Below are 22,278 nucleotides of genomic sequence, written 5' to 3'. Positions count from 1 at the left end.
GGTGCCATCCCCGTGTTTTCCTCCTGCCCCGATGGGTCAGGGCCGCGCAGGAGGACAGGGTCACACCGCATCCCCAAACGCGGGATGCAGCGCCCTCTTTTTTAGGACTTGGGCTTTAGGAGGAATTCTGTAATGTGCAGTGATTTCAGGAAGGACGATGCAATCATTAATCATCCTTTTGATTTGGATACACATTCGCAACACAGAAGGGCAAGGAAACAATGGTGATAGCGCTAGATCTTTGCATATTTATATAGAGATAGATAAAGATATATATGTTACATCCATCAGGTACAAACACATGCAGCTCAGCTCCGCTATAACATCGATTAACATTCTGTCCTTACATTCATCGTTGTCAATGGCAGAAAGAAAAAAAAATTGCATGCGGTAGGCAGCTGATAATTTTAATTAAAAAATTTTTTTATTATGAAACTAGTTTGTATAAAATAGGGTTATACAGGACCTTTGTCAGTTTGTAATAAAACAGTAAGAAAAGGCAGTGGTGGTGGGGGGGTTGTTTGTTTGCTTGTCTGGTTTTTCTTTCTTTTTTTTTTTTTTTTTTTTTTCCCAAAAGGCAGCACATGAGAACAAATGGCTACCGTTTTGCGTTTGGACAATAGCTGCATAAACTTTGTTCACTTTGAACATTGTTTAATGACATTATTAATACATTAACAAAATTTCTATAAAGTAAGACACATTGGTGCTAAAGTACATCTGGAGGAAATCCAAGTCCTTTACAAAACCACGTACAAAAATGGCAGTTGTAAGGTAACGTTGACTACGAGTCTAAACATGAAGAGGTAATAAGCATTACATATTAAAAAAAGTATCAAGATATACACATTTTAAACCATTTGTACAAAACCTCTATAAATCTCTCTCTCTCTTATATACAAAAATAGCTTAATATATCCCCAAACGGGTTTGGATAGATACAAATAGATTTTCTTATCATAAAAAAATTCACAAAAAAAAAAAAAAAAAGATTGGAAGCATTCTATGATGGAAACGAGAGGAAAAGCTTGGATCGAGGGGAGGGAGAGGCACGGGGAGACGGAAGGTAGACGGGGCTCCAGGGACTTCTTTGAGTACAGCATAGCTTAACTTCAGCATCTCCACAGACATCGGGAAACTAACTTTGTCCACAGGTGATGAACGCCAGTCTCTGAAGGGCCGCGGTGGCGGCGAGGTGCGGAGATGGGCCGGCCGCCTTTCTGCTGAGGAGGAGGAAGAGGAGGAAGAGCTCCTCCGCCGGCCGAGGAGCGCAGCGCCCTTTCCCGGGGCCGCCCCGCCGGACAGCCGCTCCGCCGGGCCGCACTCCGGGGCACTGCAGAGCCCGGCCGGTCCCCGGGCAGCGCTGTGCCCGCCCGCCGAGAGACGTGCCCGCACCGCCCTCCGACGGCAGGGGAACGGGAAACGCAACAGGTTCTTTTCTCTGCGTGGATTTTTGTCTCTCTGTGTGTGATCTGGTTTTGTGTCGGGTCTCTTTTTTTTTTTTTTTTTTTTTTTTTTTGGTTTTTGTTGGTTTGTTGGTTTTTTTCCCTTTTGCAACTGTCCTGTAACAATAAAAGAAAGAGGAGATCAGAGCCACGCCGCGACCAGCGCAGCGTCGGGCCGCAGAGCCGCTCGTAAGTACCGCGGGACACGCTGCGACCGCCCGAGGGGCATCCCCGGCTGTATCCCCTCCCCCGGCGGCTGCTGCCCCCCGTCCGACAGCCCGATATGCCCCCGATATCCCCCCGGGATCCCACCGGGATCCCCCGGCCCTCCGCGGGCTCCTACCCACCTGCCGGGAGGGCGGCCGGCGCTCAGAACCAGCTGGTGAAGTCCAGAAGCTCCTGCTCCTCGGGGCTGAGCGGGTCGTAGGAGCCCTCGTCGGAGGAGTAGGAGGAGACGGGGGAGCCCGCCATGGAGTTCATGTCGTGGGAGTAGCTGGGCGAGATGGTGGGCGAGAGGACGCCCGCTTGGAAGGCGGCGCTGACGGCGTCATGCTCGTCGAGCAGCTGCTGCAGGGCGCGGATGTACTCGACGGCGGAGCGGAGCGTCTCCACCTTGCTCATCTTCTTGTTGGCGGCGCCGTTGGGGACGTGCTCCCGCAGCGTGGCGAAGCCCAGGTTCACCAGCTTCACCCGGTTGCGCTCCCGCTCGTTGCGCCGCGCCACGGCGGCGGGCTGCTGCTGCGGCAGGCTGTACCCGAAGCCGCTGAAGTTGAGCCTCCTCTTGCAGCGCATCAGCTCCGGCGAGGCCGAGCGCTGCCGCTTGGCCGCCCGCGGCGCCGAGGGCTTGCCGCCCGGCGAGGGCTGCCCGCCCGCCGGGCTCAGCTGCGGCGGCGGCGCCCCCGGGGGCGGCCCCGGCGGGGCGGCGGCGGCGGCGGCGGCCACGGCCGCGGCGAAGAAGCAGGCGGGCTGCAGGAAGGGCGGCTGCCCGGCGGCGCTGGACATCCTGGCGGGGCTGCCGCTGGCCATAGGCGAGGGGGGCGTCCTGCGAGGCGGGGGCGCCCGAGGGACGGCCGGTCCCCGTCCCCCCACCAGCACCACAAAAAAAAAAATCAAAAAAATCAAAAAGAGAAAAAGGGAAAACTTGAGACGTTCAATTAAAAATTAAAAAAAAAAAAAGAAGAAGAAGAAGAAAAAAAAAAGCTAGGCGACAGACGGCAGGGGAAAGGGACAGCGGCGAGCGACGGGAGCGGACGGCGGAGCCGGGCGGGCGGCGGGGACGGCGGGCGGCTCTGCCCGCCCCCCTCCCTCTCGCCCTCCGTGCGGCGGCCGCGGGGAGGCTCGTGGCGCTCGCGTGTGCGCAGGCTGCTTTGCAAAGCCCCCTTTGCAAAAAAGTGGCTGAGGATTGTGTCTCTTATAAGGGGCGGACGGGGCTCGCCCCCCCCTCTTCTCCTACACACACACACACACACACACACACACAGGGACGAGCCTCCCCCCGCCGCCCCCCGCGCTCACACACGCACACCCTGCACCTTGCGCCTTCCACGCTCCCCGGCTTTGCCGGCCGCGATGCGCGGAGCGCTGCCGCCTTTTCAGCGCGGGACGCGCACACGCACACACAGACAGACAGACACACACACACACAGACAGACAGACAGACAGACACACACACACACACACACAGACACACAGACACACACACAGACACACGGGAGCCCCCGCGCCCCCCGCCGCACACGCGCTGGCGGCCCCGCCCCCCTCCCCCCCGCGCGCCGCTCCCCCGCCCCGCGCGCCGCCCCCGCCGCTCGCGGGTTTGTTGTCGCAAGTGCGTGCGCCCGGCGCGTGCCGCGCTCCCGGCCCTGAGCAAACACCCGCGCCGGGGCGCCGCGCGGGCCGGGGGCGGGGCGGGGGCGGCGCGCGTGGGCGCCGCGGGGGGGGCGGGGGCGGGAAAGCGTGAGGGGAAAGGGAAAGGGGAAGGGGAAGGGAAAGGGGGAGCCCGGCCCGCCCGCCGAGGGGTGCGGATCGCGCTGAGGGACAGGCAGCCGCTGACTCCCGGCGGAGCATCCCCTGTGCACCTGCCGGGATTTGGAGGGGGGAGAGCCGCGGTGCGGGATGTGTAGGCACGGAGCTGTCCCGTGGCGAGGGCAGCCAAAGCGGTGCGCGCCCGCGGGAGAAACGCCCTTGCCGCTGCGGGACGTGGAGCGTTCAGGGAAACTTCGTGTGCGGGACCTCGGCTTCTCCTTGTCCCTAGAGAGCACCGGGAGGCTGGTATTGCCCCCTTGGCTCACCGAGCACTGCCATGAGTGTTCGAGCCCCACCGCCGGGGGCTGGCGTGACCCCCTCCCCGCTTGCAGCGGCCGGAGCCGCGTGTGCCCGGCACCGCACACGCCCCGGGGCCGCCTGATGGCTCTATTAGCCAGCGACAACCGCGGGGGAGCCCGGCCGGGTGACAGGAGGAGGGCGGCTCGGAGCAGAGCAGGGTAGAGGCTTCTCGGGAGAAGTCACCTCGAATTACCCCTCTGGAATGCTGATCACCGCGGGGTCAGCCTGCCAGGAGAGAAAGAACAAACCTCTCCCGGGCACGTCCCGCTCGGGCGGTCCGGCACGGGGAGGGAGGAGGTTTGCCTCATAAAGTAAGGTGTGCTGGGCAGAGCTGGCGGGTGTGGAGCCAGCACACCTTTCCCTGCCAGATCCCATTTCCCAGGCCACACTGTCTGCTTGCTGGGCTCAGGGAAGCCACTGACTCCCCCGGCAAAGTGGAAATGGGGCACCAGCTCTGCAAGCAGGCAATGGCATTGGCTTGTAACTGTGCACTCAGGATGGACCTGGCCTGTGCAGGGGAAATTATCACTGCTCTCCGGTGAAGTCTCACTTGTGGTTCAGGAGCAAATGAGGCAAAGCAGCACTGAGGTGCTTAGAGTTTGAGGATGGTGTGCTTTGGGGGTGACACCGACCCATGGGGCTGCAGGGGTGTAGGCAGCCTGGGAGGCATGACCAGGTTCAGCACCGGCGAATGCTGATCTTGGCACTCTCCCCCTGCCCTCCTGCCTTTCACATATTTCTGAAATCTTTAGCACATTTTCTACCTTCTACTCTGTCTAATTTCCACTCTGTAAACTCAGATGTGTGTGCTCTCTAACCTACCAAAAAGAGCAGAGCCATGGTGTGATAGCCTTGCCATGGTGATATTATGGTTTTAGGAAGTCCCTGCTAGGTAGCTTTAATCCCTGGTACTCACACCAGCTCCAAAGCATGGAAGGAGTGGACCTGCACAGTCCATGTTGAGGTTTCAGTGGAAATGACTGCAAAAGTAAGTCCTGTACTGTTGTTGACCTCGATTGCAGCAGTCTGGAGCTGTAGAAATCAGTTCTGCTCATCTGCCACTGGATCTCTGACCCTGGCTGTGTGTGAGTTAAAAAAATGCTAACCAGAAACATAGCACAGAAGAACCTCAATGTGCACCTGCTAGCTAGTAATTGTATAATTTTTTAACATGTCAGCCTTTAATGCTGTGTCATGTTAAACATGTCAGCTTTTCAGCACGTGTGATGAAAAATGTGAAGTAGTTCTGTGTGGTCATATTTATTTTGGGACCTCTTCACTGATCTCTGACCAGTTTCTGACTTCTAGCTACTGTCTCATCACATAGGAAATGTTTTAACTTATTTTATCCACTTTTGGACAGGACAGCCAGACCTTAGCAAGATAAAAGGTTTGCTTGTATTTCCTGTTTGGGGAGCTCTCCTTCTTCAGTTCCAGGTCTCCTGGATGGTTTGTTCAATATCCCTTGTCTGATATCAGAACAGACTGCACTGGAAGCAGTTGTTGCATCACCAGCTCTGCATCATGACTTTGGGAAGTGCTAACAGATACATCAAATTGCAGCCCTGTAAACTATATATATATATTTAAACAGACTAATTCTTCTGGATCAGCCTGCTTCCAGAACTGGTTTAGAAACACCACATAGGGACATTCCTGCCCTTTTTCTTGGAAGTGGCAGAATAAGGCTGGAGTTTCTGAGTCCCTTCTTCTCCAGTCTCAGAGGGCTCTTAAAAAGGCAAAAAACTGTGAGTCCCAGAGGTCACCAAGTGTAACTCATGTAATTGTGCCTCTGTGGCCCTGTACCCATTTGGGTCATGGTGTGTGTTTGTGTGGGGGCTGGATGAGGGGGGCAGAGCCTTTTCCTCCCTTTTCTCTTTCCCCCACTGCCACCGGGGAAGGAACTCACCCCTTCTGTCTGGGGTAATTCCAATCTCACCAGCTCCTCTGTGTGCTCACTGTGCAGAGTAAGGGACCAGATTCCTAAATAATAAATATTGTCCCAAAGTCCCCTGCCTCCACCCACTCCTATGCACAGTCCTGCCCCTGTGCCTTGAAATTCTTCATTCTAATATAATGATAAATAGCCCTTGCCCTTTTCATTTGGCACTTTTATTTCAGTCTTCATTTATTTATTTGTTTATTTTTAAATCTTGGATTGTCACTATTTTCTAGTGACTTTTTTGTGAGCCTAAATTGTAGCCATACTCATGAGGCCTTTTGAAGTCCTTGCCTTTTTTTTTTTTTTTTTAAAAAAAAACAGCTCTGGTATGCTTTTTTTTTTTTTCTTGCCACTTCTTTTCTTTTTTAAAGGCCATTTACGTTATGATTAAATGCTGTCTTGGAAAAGCAGAACGAAAGTCGTTAATCTATATAGATCTTCAAAGAATCGATACATTCGGGACTTCTGTAGGATTTGTTACACTCCATTTTGTTACAGTAGGCAGCTCGTCTGGATTTGGGCACATGTGTTTCTCTCCCTCCCCTCGCCCTCCCCCTCTCCTTTCCAGCTTCCCCCCCAAGAGTGAAAATAAAGTAAAAGGTCTTTCATGGTAAACAAAACCAGCTTATTCTCCACATAGAACACATGAATAGCTGGAAAAAAAACTTACAATAAATGGTGCATTTTTTTCTCTGCTGGGTATAGCATTCAAGATCAGTCCAGTATTCAAGAAGCAGTCCATTTTTTGCTCAGCAAGAGAGTTTAGAAAAGAAGCGTGGGGTCTATTCAAGGATCTTTTCCCCCTTCACAATTGCTGGGCTTTATGAAACCTATCTTCCATGCCTTGTCAGAGTATTTCTGGGGACCAATTAGTGCTTTGTTGCAAGGCTTCTTTGCTGAATCTTTGAGCAGCAAGAAAAAGCTCTCTTGAGTCTCCCCTTATTTTGACTATTTCAGTCATTACTCAGTGTAATAATTAATATGACAACTGGACGCTGAAGTTTGTATAGAAACACCTCGGCTGCAGGAGAGAGCGTGCAGTGGGTGGTAACAAGCTACAGATCAGACCGAGAAGCCACACACACAAGGAAGGGGGGAAAAAAAAGAGAGGGAGAGAGAATAATGAATTAAAAGAAAGAGGGAAAGAATAAAGATAAATAAATAGTTGGTGCGGCCTGAAGAAACATAATACAGACTTGGAAGGGGGAAAAAAAAAAAAAGCACTTTGAGTGGAGTGTGGGGGGGTCAACCACAGAGAGTTAAACTTATTTTGAAACAGTTTCCATGTGAATATAATTTTCAACATTTGCTACTTTCAGAAGTCAGGAAAGAGATTTTTCCCTGAAAAGGCAAGATGGTCCCTCGGGTAAGTAATTTTTAAGGACCGTGTTTGCACTTTTGCATAGTTGATAAAGTTTAATGCCTCTTCCTAAACATCCCTTTATGGAAATGAGAACTTAACCATGAAACCTTATTATTAATTGTTGACCATCCTGCCCAGGGTGGCGAAGGTGGGTTATCGGGGTAGCGAGTTTGAGTTTTCTTGGTGTTGTATCTCTACAAGAGGAATAAAGCCTGTGTCTCAATGAAGAATTAAAAATGACGTTTGACCAGGGACACTGCTGAATCCTCCTCAAAAGGCGTCTTGGGATGAGCACTCATCACTTTGCAGACATTTCTTGGGCTGCCAATTAGGGCATAATAAATAATTAGAGGTTTTAAGCATATTAGATACAGCTCATGCTAATGAGCTACATCAGGTCTTGTGCTAACCTGAAGTGACAGTTTGCATATAGGGCTGCAAAAAAAAAAAAGAAAAAAACCCAAAAAAACCCCAACACACAGGAAAAAAACTCCAAAACCCCCAACAAAACATAAAAAAAAAAAAACCACAGGGAAAAAAAGCGGCAAGCAAACAAACAAAACCCCAAAGCAGCCGCCGAAGCATCTTTCCCCCCGCGGCCCCGTCCCGCTCGCCGCCCCGGAGCTCCCGCGGGTCCCGCCCGCTGCCCCCCTGCCCTCCGCGCCCGCGGAGCGGAGCCCTTGGCTGCCGGCTCTGCCGGGTGGCCCCATTGTGCGGCCACGAGCTGTGCGCCTGTCGGAGCCCCGGGGGATAAATCACACCGCGCTGCCCTCCCGCACACCCCCAGCGCCACTTCTTGGACAGCTGAATATTTTGCGTGGGGAGTGGGTGGGTTGTTGCCGGCTCCTCCGAAGCGGTGGTCCCCTGCAGGAGGGGTAGGAGAGGGTTTGGGTGGTGATGCCTGCGCAGGCTGCGAAGCGGATCCCCCGCTATTCCCGAGGAGGGCAGGCTGCGGGGACAGCCGGGGTCCCGGGTCCCCTCTGCCGTGAGGACACAGTGCCACCTCCCGGCCACCCGCGCCCCGGAGGGAAGGAACCGGGAAAACGAGGGTGGAGAGGGAGGGGGCGCAGCCTTGAGGTCTCGGGGAGCCCGGGTCTGCAATGCTGGGTGGCTTTGCCAGCACGATGCAGAGGGACGTGCGGGGAAATGCTGTCTGTATGGGGTGTAAAGGAGAGCTACAGTGCCCTAAGATCTCTGGTAAATGCATACACGGTGTTGATAAGGGGGATGCCACTCTCCCATGCACACTCACACACAAACTACCTAAGATACTCGTGGAATCCTCATCTGGGAATTTTTACCCCCAGCTTAGAAAATTCCCCTTCCACTGCTTACTGCAGCCGCACATGCACTGGGACATCCTGAACCAGCAGGGAAACAGAGAGCTGCAGGCCAAGGACAGGCCCAGTGCCCTGGCACAGGAAAGGACATCCTTGCCCAGACACAAAGACTCGGAGCTCTAGGGAAGCCGCCACTGTGCAAATGGGTGGCAAAGAGCAGCCTGAAAAGCAGCCAAAGCCCGTGGCCCCTTGAACTCGCATCGTGCCGGCCAGGGGAGCTTGCCAGCTTCGGTGCAAAGAGCCCTGTGAGCTGTGGCTGAGAGCACAGCCAGAAAGAACTGCATGTGGTGTGTGCATGTGTGTGTGTGCACCCAAAGAAGTGTGTTTTGGAGTGAGAACACGTGTTTTTAGGCAAAGGCAAGGTTGGACATCAGTGCATACTGTTGAAAGAAGAGGGGAATGCTTGGTGCAGCAGCAAAAGCCCAGAGCAGGACTAACAGACTTAAAGCCCAGCTGCTCACACCAGCCAGGGAATCAGGCACAAGAGGAAGCTTGAAACCCAAGTGGGAAAACCTGGCTGGCAGTGTCACCGCAGGGGGATGAACCCATGCTTGGTACACTGAAGTTGTACTTCAAAGAGGACAGAGAAGCTCCAGCAGTTTGGACTCTGAAATGGCCCAAGGTAACTGAGGCTGATGCAACTGCATATTCCTAAGGGGAATGTCACTGGGCATACACATGCTCACACACCCCCACACACCACTTTGCTCCAAAACACCAGACACTGGGAATTCCTCCTAGCAAGATGGAACTTTGTTTCCTTCACCCAGTGCCTTCTGCTACCAGGCAACCTCTGACAGTGCAGAGTGACTGAACAGTGAACTGGTGGTAATACACTGGTGATATTATTATGATTGTGTAACAACAAGGGTGAGAGATAATCTTGCAAAATAAATACAAAAAAACAGGGGCTAGGAGGCAAAATAGATGATTACAAGGATTTGGCATGAGCAGTATTTTAGGTATTTGATATTTCACTTTGTCTTGCCATTACCATTGGGTAGAGTGGACACATGTAAGGAAAGGCATGGAGAAAGGGAAGGAATGGAGACCAAAACCTTGTAAAAGCCATGAAGAAGTAAAAGAGAGATTAAAGATTAGTGAAAAGAGAAGGAGTTAGGAAAGAAAGAGGAAGGCACAAACAGAGGAAAGAATAGTTTATCTCACTGAAAAATACACCAGGTGGCAAGGCATGGCTTGTGGGGAAGCTAAACAAGACTAGTTTCTGGAGTCTGTCTTGTCCTGCACAGGGGCTATCCTCAGAGTTGTCACCATCTTCATCTCACTGTTATTTTTTCCCTTGTGCTGCACAAGCACAGGCCACAAAGTACTGGCTACCATAATGAATTTACTGGCTGAGTAGCTAAAACCCAGTAGTTTTTTTTACTGCTGGCAATTATTAGGGATACTTTCCCCCACTGCTCTGCCTTTCCTTGCCCCATCCTCCTGCCATGTGAGCAGGATCCAGTGTGTTTAGTGTGCATCACATCTTGACCTGCCAGCCCATACCACAGGCTTGCTGATCACATCAGAAATAACTTCCTACTCTACAGGCAGTTTCAGGATGCACAAAGAAGCAGCTCTTGTGAAAAAGGTATATATGTATTTGCACCCAAAGCACAGAGTCACTTCAGATGCATGTTATATAATTGATAATTTCAGTGGGATGGATTCTGACTCCACAGTAAGAACTATGGAAATGGTTCCACTCAGTTTCCCCACTCTAAGGCTGCTGGGTTTTGTAGGTATGAAAAATTTACAGTAAGTCTTTTCTAGTGTTCATCAATATGAGTTTGCACAGCTATGCATAGTAGAGCTTCCTTCAAGGACAAAATAACTTTAAAGAGAATTTGTCTTCATCATGAAAATATAGCAAGATTACCTGCCCTGGCACAGTTTGTCTTTGTAAGACTTCCCAAAGTAAAGACTTGCTATTTTCCCAAATAGCAAGATAGATACTTGTCAAACTCCTTCATTTTTTCACTTGCCCTCTGATATTGCGATACAGATTTCCAATCTCCTTTACCCCCTTAGTGACTCTTATTAAGCCAAATCTGGGCTTTTTCATATCAGTACTTTACTAACCTTTCCTGATTTATGTGTCCCACCCTGTTCCCCTTGTGCTTTCCATGGCTGACACCACATACAAGCACACGTACATCATGTGTAGTTTTCTACATCTTCCTGCCCTGGAGCTCTGACCTACTCTTTCCTGCTCCTTCTCTTCCTTTACCTTCCTCTCTTTCCCCATGCTCAGGCTCATATCCCAGTGTGAGGTTCATGCTGCTAACTCCTGTCTCATGTTTCCCCTGGACTGGGTGTCTCTCTCTGGTTTCTGGTGAGCAGAGTGGTGTTTCCTGCTCTCTGAGATCTTTGGAAGCAGCCCCAGAGGTCCTACTAAAGGATAAATCCCTCAGCTGCTGTGCCTTGCCAGAGCCGTCCGTGCCTGACGTTTGCCATCCAAAGAACACATCCTGGAGAATGTCTGATATCTGTCCAGAGCCTTCTGTGCCTGACGTTTGCCATCCAAAGAGCAATCCTGGAGAACGTCTGATATCTGTCCAGAGCCTTCTGTGTCTGACGTTTGCCATCCAAAGAGCAATCCTGGAGAATGTCTGATATCTGTCCAAGGGGAGTGACCCCAAGGTGAAACCCACCTGAGGCTGAACACACAGCTGCAGTGGGAAGGAACGGGCTGGAGGCTGAGCTGAAAACCATGTGTTGACTTGAAAAAAACTGAAAGCAGCTGATGTTGATCAGGAGGAGGAAGGCTGCTAATTCAGAGCATGCTGCTGCTCCACGTTGGGTGCAGCCAGAAGCAATCTGCTGGAGAGCGGCAGCGGCTGCTTGGTGTGCCAGCGGTGGGTGGGGTGGGCGTGCAGGGAGAACGCCCCCTTGGCATGCTGTGCAGGGGAGGGAGCTGGGGAAGGGAATGGCTTTGCCTTGCCTGCTACACTTTAAATACCTTTGCACAAATCTCTGCCCACTGCACTAAGTCAGAAGGCTTCACCTGTTCCAGTGGAGGGCCCTCCCTGTGTGGGCATTGCTGCCTTTGCAACATGGACTCACAGCACTGCAAAATGAATGGTGACGCTTTCCAGGTAAGTAATGGGGTCTGTGCCTGCTTTTTTCAGAGGTGAGGGGTGTCCTGCCTCACTCCTGCACTCCTATGCTTGTCCTTCCCTCTCTGAGAGGCAGTGTGACCCCAGAGGAGAAGAATCCAGGTGGCCTGTCCTGATGCTTGGCAGTACCTGAGCAATTTTGGCAGCTCTGTATTTGTCTGCTGTTAATTGTGCTCACAAAAACACAGTGAGAATACAAACATTGCAACAGTATCCTTGTGTACGTGGCAAAAAGACAAAGAATCAGAAAAGACCAGAAGCTAATTGGAGGTCTTAAATATGTGTGATGAAAAAAAGCTGTCTTCTTTGGTTAAAGGAAAACAGATGAAATTATGTGCTCTTCTGGTGTAACTTTTTGTTAAATTTGGGGCTATCTTGTCTTCTTTTTTAATGTTTACTGACTGACTGACTGAACTCTTTGCTTTGGGAAATACAGGAAGGACCTGAAGTTCATGCCTTTTCAATACAGGCACTGATGTTACTGCAGGGGCAAGTGATGTAACCTGAGGCCAGCATGGTTAATTATTAGGACAAAATTCTGCTCTTATCTTTCCTATGCAATGCTGCTGAAGCCAGAGACAAGCTGCATCAGATGTGCAAAAAAGGGCTTCTATTTCTTATAAGAGCAGAGATGCCAAGGAAGCCTCTATTCCTACTTCTTTGTATGCTGAGGCTGAACTCTCACAGTATTTCTCTAGAGTCTCACCTTGCTGCTTATCCAAGTTGTGTAATTGCTTGGTTCCAATGATGAGTGCCATCATGAGCATTTAAATGCCTTAACAAATTTGACTTGGAAACTTATTCCATTTTCACAAGTAACTTGGAAATATTTTAATTTGAAATATTTTCCCTTCCACCCCTCCCCCCCCCCCCATTTTGCATATCTAGTAAATTTGAACTTTACAGCAGTGAGGTGAAAGTTTTATATCCCTGAAATTGCAAGAAAAACTTTCTCTGGCTCTACCACTGCTGGAATTCACTCTGAAGGGCTTTAGCTAAATGTCTCATTGACCCCCAATGCTGCCAACAGTGTCAGAATGGCAATACCAATCTATGTGCAATGTGGCTAACTAAAAATGCAGGTTTGTGATTGTCTAAGGTCCAGGGATGGTTGCTCATGCTCTTCAACTGGTTCTCATGTTATTTCCTAGAAAAAAACCAGAGCTGGAAGAAAATTAGAGCCGAATTTATGCACATTATAAATCACATATACATATCACAGAGACAATATTGCAACACAATAAAATTGTTTCTTTGAGTCTGAATCATAATCACAATAGTAACAAAACTGTAGGACTACCCCAAAGCTGCAATTCCCCCATGTATGTTGAGGGACAAGTAGTTAAAGTCCAAAATGAGAATGGAAAAACTGAACAGTTAAAGCTATGCATAAGTACTACAAAAATCTCAACAATAATGTGAGTGCCTCTGTTTTTGCTGCTATCACCTCCAGTGCAGTGTTGAGGTTTATTATCTACAGTGTGTATTGATGCAGGCTCCATATACCCTGATAAGAACTGGGTACCAGGAAAACAATCATTTTAGTCTTCTCTCCCTTTGCAATTAAAGGTGTCACCTCTGTGACAGGCTCAGGCATGAGCTGATCCTTGTTAAAAGACCTTCCAGGGAGCTGAGTGCAAATGCAGATGTGCAAGAAGTTAGGCAAGTATGAGGCTGCTTAGAGCATCAGTGCCTACTCCCTACTGCAATATAAATCAACTTACTAGAGTGGGAAAATTACTGAGGACACATTGAAAGCAGCTGATCTTAAATCAAAGCTAGTGACCAATGAGTTTGGAAAGGTTTTTTTAAGAATTTTTTGTCTAATCTCATTGTACAAAGAGATAAATTATTATCATCAGGATTGCCTTGCAGGACTTCAACTTTGCATTATATCCCCTGCAAGTATGCAAATTATGAGTTCTTTATTTGTCACACACATTCAAGTCAATCTGTCATATAAGTTGGTTCTCACAGCATGACTTGGCAAGAATATTTTAAATATATAACTGATGTCTTTTAGAGCAGTTTCATTGCAGACAGTGAAAACCAGAAGCTTTCACTGTCTGCAACGAAACCAGTCTCGATCCATTGGACAGACAATGGTGGAGCCAGTTCTGTCCTTGAGATCAGTTTTGGCTGTGGTGGGTGAGAACAGAAGGAAAAGGCAATGCATGGGCACTATTTGAGATGACAGTTTTGGTCACACTACCATAAAATTTCAGTACTACAGACATTTGTTTTGTCTTTTGCCAGACTCCTGTCATTGTTTTCCCCTGTGGTTGCTGGAGGTGTAAATGGGTTTCATTAGCCAGCTGACACATCACTTCCAGCTGCTGTTCCTCTTGGTGTTCCCCATGTAGGAGCTGGGCTGGCTCCTGGCTGCCTGGGGACTCAGGAGACACAGAGATGCTGCAGGAAGTGTCACAGCTGAACAGGTGGCAATCTCCCTTCTGGTGCAGCACTTCTCCTGCAGTTTGCACTAGAGGTCCCTCATAAAGCTGGAAGATGTTTGGAAAACCTTTGCAGGCTCTGGAAACAAAGCCAGATAGAAAAATGTGTGGCCAGTCTGTTAGCAGCAGCCTTGGAGATGGCTTGGAGAATCAGCAATTATTTACTTTACAAAAGAAGGCAGCTCTTCACAGCTCTGCCTCAGGAAATGTAGGCCCACCAAGAGCTTCATGGCTTCAGGGCAGCTGGCTTTGATTGCTAATTTGTCTTCTACAAAAGCTATCTTTGCTGAGGACAATATTTGGGAACTGGAACTCTTTTTACTCTGATTTATATGTTCAATTGAGCAATAACCATAATAAGAGCAAGCTCTGCCCAAAAGGACAGATCTTTATAAAGAATATTTGAATGGGTACCTTGAATCAAGCTTTAGCCCAGCTCTTTAGCCTTCTGTGTTGCAGATGTGTGGTGTGATCTTTGAAATAACAACCACAGACAATTTGTCCAAGTCCAGTAGATGTTAGAAAAAATGAAATAAACATGCAAATAAGACATTAATGCGGTCTCCAAAAGTTTGTGATGGTTGTACATGAAATTTACTCTGATATCAGAAAAATTGAGTGATTGAAATGTCAGCAGGCATTTACCTGCCATGCCAAGTACCCAGCTTTCAAGACCTGCCTCCACTCCAGGGCTCAGTTTCCTCTTTCAGAAGTGGTGAAATAGCTCTTCCCTTCTTAACAGGGCTTTTGTGAAAAGAAACACATGTAGAGACATGCAAAGACATTCTAGTCATGAGAACTGTGAAAATAATGAAAATAAACTTTTTGAGAGTACAGAAAATTGCCTTTTGGAATTTGCAGAGCAGAAAATCAATGAGAGAAAGGGAACAAACATAAAAGAAAACACATCTTGCCCTGAGTCTTTACTCATTATGGGATTTAGGGAAGATCTAAAAGTTTGCTCCAACGTTTTTCTTTTTTATTTTTCTTTTATTTGATTGATGTTGGTATTTTGTTTCAAAATCACCTTCCATATCCTTCCTGTGGATACCACCTCTCTCCTGGGGATACCTGGAAGGTACAAGCAGAACTGAAGGGAAACACAGACCATGGTCTGCATCTCTGCACAGAGCTCATCCACATTTCTCTGCTTAACCCTGAGTGCTGAGGAAAAGGAAGCCTGAGGGAAAGACTTTGCTGGACTGGAGCTGAAACCAAAGTGCAGAAATGTTTCCAGTCATCCCTGAGGGGTGAGGTTTGGTATTAGGTTTATTTTCATGTCCTTTTTGACTAGCTTGCTCTCATAAGGGTTCTAGTTTGAGAGAAGGGATTTGTGTCTGTGCCATCAGAAATCAGAGCAGCCCCAGAGCTGTTTTATACCTTTGTATCACTGGTGCTGTGCAAAAGGGATATGGAGAAAGGCAAAACTGACTCCTAGGGTGAATGGTAGTAATTTTTGTTGTGTATTTTTTTCTTTCCTTTCAGGAATCTAGCTACATTGAAGACTCCCCCAGTAAAAATGGTGTGATTTCTTTGATTTTCTCTCTGAAAGAAGAAGTTGGGGCATTAGCTAAAGTCCTGCGCACGTTCGAGGTAAATATTTTCCTTCAGGTCTTTACAATTTTGTATTGCAGCCACACTTTCTCAGGGTCTTGTAGGTTGTGTTTGTGATTGTATTTCATTGCTATTGCAGGGGAAAGCAGCCTCTGTTTCTTTTCTGGGCTTAAAATCCCTTTAAGTCTTGGGGGAGAAGTGGCTTAAAAATTAAAGTAGTAAATTAAAACCGCTACCCCACATGAGGGTGGGATAAATGCATTTTTTCCACTTAAAGGGGAAATATTTAATCATAACTGCTTAGTAAAAGGTAAGAGTGACTTGGGCTGTGACCTAAGATTGGCTTATAACCAAATAATTTGCCTTACAACTTGTAAGGCAAATATAATTTGCATGTGAGCCATGTGACTCACAATGCACATTGCATGAGGTGTTTCTGCTGGGGGCAGCTTTTAGCTCTTGCCCACCCAAAAAATCTTATATCAAAGATTTTACCATCTCCCACCTGCAGTACTTCTACAGAGTGGGTAGAGGGTGCCTACAGAACAGCATAAAAATGACAGCACTTTTTTTCACACCAAAGGGACTCAGTAACTTAGGCTGGGTGATCTGGAAAATTTTTGGGGAAACAAGGAGCCATTTACCTTTCAGGACATTGTGTGCTTATTTATTCTTGCAGAAATATTTCCCAGATGTCATGAATGTTGTTTGAAAAGCACGAAATCCTTGCGGTTCAGGATGGTTGTGTTGCAACACACAGCTGTGTACTCTGTGCTCCCAAGCAAATACACTTTTATATTGGTTCTGTGGCTTTTTTTTTTCTTTTTTTTTAATGTAATAGTTGTGCCTGAAAACAGCAATTTTTTTAGAACACTCTAAGAAGTTGTGGCCTGCATATTTTCCATTTGTAAATTGAATTTACTAGGAAATGAGAGGTTGTGTGTTATGGCTACAAAAGAAAAATAATAATGAGTTTTAGGACATATTTGATTCATTAAGATAAAAGGAAATTCACCAACAGCAGGAGAACAAGTCTAAATCTGTGAATTGACTAGTAAAATCCTGCAAAATGTCCGTATGTCAGTGATGTGCGTGTGTGTAAATGAATTAATGAGACTGTTGATATTCTCTTATTAAATGCATTGATGTCTACTAAATAAATTGCTGTCAGCTCTAGAGAAAAGTTTGTAGAGGAGCTAGTATAGGAAAGAGAGAAGCAACCATTTCTTGGATGTGACTTTTCTTGCCCCAAAGCAGATACCTAAACTAGACTAAGAGAGTCACTTTTCCCAGTGGCCCTGACTGCACCTGAGAGGTTGGAGCTCATTGGTTTTCCACCCAACAAAGCCAATTCTTTCTGTGCTAAATCTCAGCTCCTCAAGAACCAAGGCTTGATAAGAGACCTTGCATAGGTGCTCTTGTATCAGTTTTACATTTGGCGATGGATGGATGGATGGATGGATGGATGGATGGATGGATGGATGGATGGATGGATGGATGGATGGGATTTAATGGTATGAGCACAGCTCCTCAGGGCTGTTCATTAATTCCTGGTGTAAACCAGAGCAGCCCTTGGGCTGTTGTAACTCCACTCCAAGAACTGCACAGAGGTGTAAGTTTTACACACATGCACAGCTGAGAGAACTTTCCCCCTTTTCCATCCTGGCCATAGCTGTGGTGCCTCAGAGAAACAGACTTTGTGCTCCCTGACATCACAGCCCAGACAGGGAAAGTGGTGATAGGCAGGTAAAGAGCGGAAACAAACAGGAAGAACTTGAGGGAATGTTTTTGTCTTGCTCTCCTTCACTGCCTAACAGCATTAGCTGAGAGCAGCTACTGGAGCTAGCTCAGACTCTCTGTGGGTGGGCTCCCTGGGCAGGGAGACGCCCAGCCTTGTCCCCTGGTTTGTGTCACCAGCTTGCTGCTGGCCTGTGGAAATGTGGTGGGTTTGTCTCACAGGGGCCTCACAAGAGGAGATGTGAGGGTGGCTGCTCCAGCTGTCATTGCCTCATGCAGTAGGAAAAGAGAAAACTGACAAAGCCGCAAATAGGATCAGGCTGTTTCCAGGAGCAGATGTGGAGCTGCAATTGTTCACCCCATGGAGGGGGTCCACACCTTGTGCAGCTGCTGGTGCTGATGTTTCATGTCTGAACCTTCTGCTCCTTGCTGGGGTGGGGGTGCCCAGGCTGCTGGCACCTCTCTGGGCACTCCTGCATGGGAATGCAGGCAGAGGACACAGCTCAACCCCCTCCTCCCAGCTCGGGTTTGGGAGTGGATATGGGACAGTGCCTCCAGCACTGGCTTTGAGGATTTTGCCTCTTTTCTAGACAGTCTGTGAAACTAATGTGGAACATGGAAGGGAGAGGAGGAGGAGGGTTGAATGAGCTGTAAATATTAAGGACTTTGAAAATTTGCCCTCTCTCCCAGAGAAGCAAGATCTAGGCTGAGTCATAGGGAACTGAGGGGATACCTAAAGAAAGGAGAAATCTTGAGGAGCCATCAGCACGCAGGATGTCTTTCTGTAGAGGAGGTTTCCGAATGGACATGGGAAGGCTCATGGCACAGAATTATGTCCTCTAACTGAGACCCCAAGTTTAAGAGAATTTAAATGTGTTTTTGTGGAAAAAGTAATGTTTGTCCTACTCAAACATCCCTCAGGGTTGCTCATGCAGTTGGCAGAGTACTGCATGCTTAAATTTGGGAGCTTTTTTTGCTCAAAGACCCAAACTCTAGTTTTCTGTTCAGGTCCCAGTTGCACACAAGTATGTGCTTACAGTGACAACTCTTGTTTTTTCTATGTAGCTGGAAGGGTTTTTCATGAGGAATCTTCTCAATGAACTCAGCTCTTTTTGTCTGCTGGCTTTAGGTCCAAAATAGACTTGCTTCTTTTTGCTTTTTTCTTATGTTTGCTCAGCAAGACCCATCTAAACACCTGACCTCAGCAGAGTTCTAATCTTTTCTGATCGCTGGCTCTTGTCTCTTCTCTCTGGTTTGCAAACCCTTGCCTGACTGCATGAATCCGTTCCTCCCGGACTGGCACAGCATAGAGCCCTGCCACAGCTGGCAGCGCAGCCCCTGCAGCCCCTTCCTCACCTGTCCTGTGGAGACGTGTGTCTGCAGGGCCAGATTCACACTGGGAAGTGGTAGCAGCTCAGCCATGCTCAGCAATAAGCAGATTGCTAAAGCTGAATCCACTTTGCCTCCACACTAGCTGCTCTGTTTGCATGTTGGGGATGTGGCAGACATTCACTTTTTGCTTGTCAAACCCAATTGCTTTGCACTTGAAAAGCCCCTTTGTCACCTCTGCCCTCATTGCAGGCTTGAGGGTGGCTGTGGGGACAGCACAAATCCACCAGCAGGGTCTTTACACCGACTTAATTTTAATGGGATCTGCTGTACACTGAGGTACTCCTTGGTGTAGCCCTGTGCTGTTCATTTGTGCTGTAGAAGATGACAGCTAGGCAGCAAAACTTGAATAATTACCTTCATCTGAAACAGAACAACACACACGAGTAAAGTATCATGCTTAAAATCAGGAAGACTGAACAGTCATGATGAAATTGTGTTTCTCTTTTGATTCACATCAAAAATGTTCAGGGTATAAGTTGAGGCCAAAAAAAAAGAGAAATCTTCCAGGTTTTGCTTTTTCAAAACTGAAAAAGCAAAACTGAGCACTTTGGGTTGACCTAAGTGTTACACTTGGTAGAAATATTTGTTTCTCTGTAGTGATAAAAACCTATTGAAATTGAGGAAGCTTTTTTAGACAACAAAGTTTATTCTGAAAAAAAAAAAGTGAAGAAAAACCCACATTGTTCCCCCTCAAAGATTGCCTTCTCTGTAAATTAATCATTAAAAATATCAGAAATAAGAATTTCCATATACAAAAAGAATTGCCTTCAGTTTCAATTGCAGATTCCCCACATGAATTTGTGAATGCACTAGTCCTCTCTGAAGTTCTTTTCCTGCTGGATTTACAAGTAGTAGATTGTCAGCTGTTTTAAGAGGCAAACGTTGGAATACATCACAAGTTTGCTCAACCCATTTTGAGAGAGGAGCCTTCTATCTTCTCCTCAATGATGGGACCTTCTCAGACACAGAGCAGGATTCAGTGCAAGGTGCAGCTACCAGTGGGTAGGGATCTAGCTCAAAAGCAACAAAAGAGAAATTGATTTGCACCAAGCACTCCCGCTCCCAGTGTAAGTTACTGTCCCGTGGGGGTGAGTTACTGTTCCATAGGAGGATGGGATGGGAGTAACAAGCTGTGCTAAATGAGACCTGCCACTTTCAGAGCCAGCAGGGGCAACTCTGCTCTGTTTCTGTTTAGGAACTTCATTTCACACAAAGCCCTACGTGACTGTAATCTCTGTGTGCCCTGGGAAGGCCCTGGCTCTGAGGTGGTTGGGGTTGTTTCCAAATCAGGGGAAGAAAATCACTTTGGCCAGGGGGGGTGCTGGGAGTGTCTGCACTGATAGGTGAGCTGGCTTGCCTCTACCACAAGATTGCTTTTTCATTATGCTGTACATATGCACAGCAGTGATCATTTCATTACACTGCTCCACATCCACATCTGTGGGGGTCCCAGTTGTGGGTTTCTTTGCGTCTGGATTGAAGGCATTTGGGATGGTATTTCATGTTAAGACTCAGCTGTTTATTATTTCTTATCAGTAAAACAGTCTCACTACTGTGAGTTGGGCAGCTTTTCTTTCGAAGGCACAAAATGATTCACAATCTCTTGTTACAAGGACTTTTAAGACTAAACTATCCAATGAAGAACTCACACCTAGATTATTTTCCCTTTTAACCCAATAACTGATCCCACAGATCTGCAATGTGGACTTTTCTGCCCAATTACAAAATGCCACCCAAACCCATGGAGAAGAAGGGAGAAGAAGCATGAAGAAGAAACCCAGGATGACACCCTGTGCCTTCCATCTTGGCATACCAAAAATCCCAAAACATAAATTTCTCACCCAGTGATACACCTACACTACTCTCTATAATCTATTTCACACTTCTGTGGATTCCAGTCTATCTTGAAGTGTAGGAAACTTTCTCCATGAATGAGGGTCAAAGTCAGTGCTCCCCTGGGGGTCAGGGCACCCCAGAGCAGACAGAGAAATATTCCCAGTGCCCTGGGTTTCCACACACATCCTTGGTCTTATCCCTCCTCTTCCTGTGTCCACAAGAGCAGGACTTGTGGATCTGATTGATCACCAAGGGTTTAAAGAGAGGAGTGCTCTCTTCACAGGTGCTTGTGCAATGCCACACGCTGTCACATTTTTGGTTTTCCTGCTCCACGTGTTTTGCAGCCAGATTCTGCTGCAAGCCTTGTGCCAAATTTCAGGGATGGAACAGAGTGATGGACACCAGGAGCTGCTCCAGGGCCAGCTGCCCTCTGGCACTCTTTGTTGGCAGGGACCTGCTCTGAGATGCTTTTCCTCCCTTGGACAGTAGAGCATAATCAGATGGCTGCCTTTGCCTTTGCTTTGGGAATCCATGGCTGAAAGCATTGCTGTAACTTCCTAAGTCCTCTACACTTTCTACACTTCATCTCTTTTTTTTTTTTTTTTTTTTTTTTTTTGGTAACACAAAATGCAAGTAAAATCTTTTCTGGGGAGATTTGGAGATTTTACCCAAATTCTCACTTAGTGTTTATTAGTGCCACCATAGTGTTGTTGAAAGTTCTTCATCTGGTAACAATGTGGGGTCTCCTGATGAAGCCAAACTTCATTAATGGCAACAGTCATGAAAACAAGCTGCAGCTGTATTTCACAGCTGTATTTAGTTTTAGAAGCATACATAGGAGTATTTAGTAATTAGTGAACAGAAGGATGTGTGAGTGTCATGGGAAGTAGTAACCTATAACATTTTCAGAAAGGATCCATCCATACTGAAAGCTTCCCTGTGTAGCTAAGAGCACAAAACTTTCCTTTTCCAGTGACCAGGCCATTAAACAGAGGGTGGGACTAAATTCTCTGGGTAGTGACCTCAGCAAGACTGCTGGTGTAGTGCAACACCAGTCTGGTTTTCTCCTGCTGGTGTGGGGCAGTATAGGTGGTGCTCAGTTAGGATGGAAAACCTGGAATAACCTGGGCAAGGGGCTGGAGCTGCTTCACAGACTCTGAGAGGGAGCCAAGGCTGAGATCCAGCACTGAGAGTAAGGCAGGGAGGGACATCTCCTCCCTGCATCCACCATTGCCTCTGTTTTAAATTGATATTTGTGTTTCTACCCCTTCAAACTCTGTTAGAATAATTCTAACCCATTTCAACCAAATTCTTCATCTTTGAGCTCTGAGAATGTGTCTTGAGACTTCCTTCTCTAATAGGCAGTGATAGAGGTACCATTGGCTTGGATATTAAAATAATGAAAGCTGAGTTTTTCCACCCCTCAGAGTGGGGGTTTTAAGAAATGTTTAAGGAAAAAAAAAATACAGCAGGCACATGGTTTTATGACAGGATGTGTTTATAGGGGAGGGACTCAACCTCTCCCCTGGGTCATAAATCTGAAGAGAAGGGGAGAAGTACCAACCTGCTCTCCAAGTTCCTTGCAGCTGCAGTAGATGGTGGGGTGAACTCAGCAAAGACACATCTAATCTCACTCCATGGACTCATCTGGGCTCTAAAATAGGAAAGGCAGAGGAGATCCATGTTAATAGCTAAGATGGGAACCCACAAACACGTGACAGTTGAGATCTTCCAAAGGTGTTAGGTTAGGAGTGAGGTTTCATCAACAAAAA

General features: G+C 47.7%; 2 protein-coding genes across 2 annotated transcripts in view; one reads left to right on the top strand and one right to left on the bottom strand.

Moving 5' to 3' along the window:
* Positions 1–1,814: 1,814 nt before the first annotated feature.
* Positions 1,815–2,471, bottom strand: ASCL1 (achaete-scute family bHLH transcription factor 1). The gene has a single exon (XM_059473168.1). The coding sequence runs from the start codon at positions 2,469–2,471 to the stop codon at positions 1,815–1,817; it is 657 nt and encodes a 218-aa protein (XP_059329151.1).
* An 8,880-nt stretch (positions 2,472–11,351) lies between these two features.
* PAH (phenylalanine hydroxylase) overlaps positions 11,352–22,278 on the top strand; it is a 36,434-nt gene continuing 25,507 nt past the window's right edge. Inside the window, exons 1-2 of the mRNA XM_059472509.1 lie at positions 11,352–11,513; positions 15,473–15,580. Coding sequence (XP_059328492.1) covers positions 11,472–11,513; positions 15,473–15,580 — 150 coding nt within the window. The 5' untranslated portion in view covers positions 11,352–11,471. The remainder of the gene's footprint in view (positions 11,514–15,472; positions 15,581–22,278) is intronic.

The sequence above is a fragment of the Ammospiza nelsoni genome, chromosome 5 (assembly GCF_027579445.1).
Source record: "Ammospiza nelsoni isolate bAmmNel1 chromosome 5, bAmmNel1.pri, whole genome shotgun sequence".
NCBI lineage: Eukaryota > Metazoa > Chordata > Aves > Passeriformes > Passerellidae > Ammospiza > Ammospiza nelsoni.
Note: the sequence above shows the minus strand (reverse complement) of the source record. Positions and strands in the feature narration are given on the sequence as shown.

What these genes read in the sequence shown, in the direction of transcription:
- ASCL1 (XM_059473168.1), bottom strand. Translation starts at nt 2,471, where the DNA reads ATGGCCAGCGGCAGCCCCGCCAGGATGTCCAGCGCCGCCGGGCAGCCG.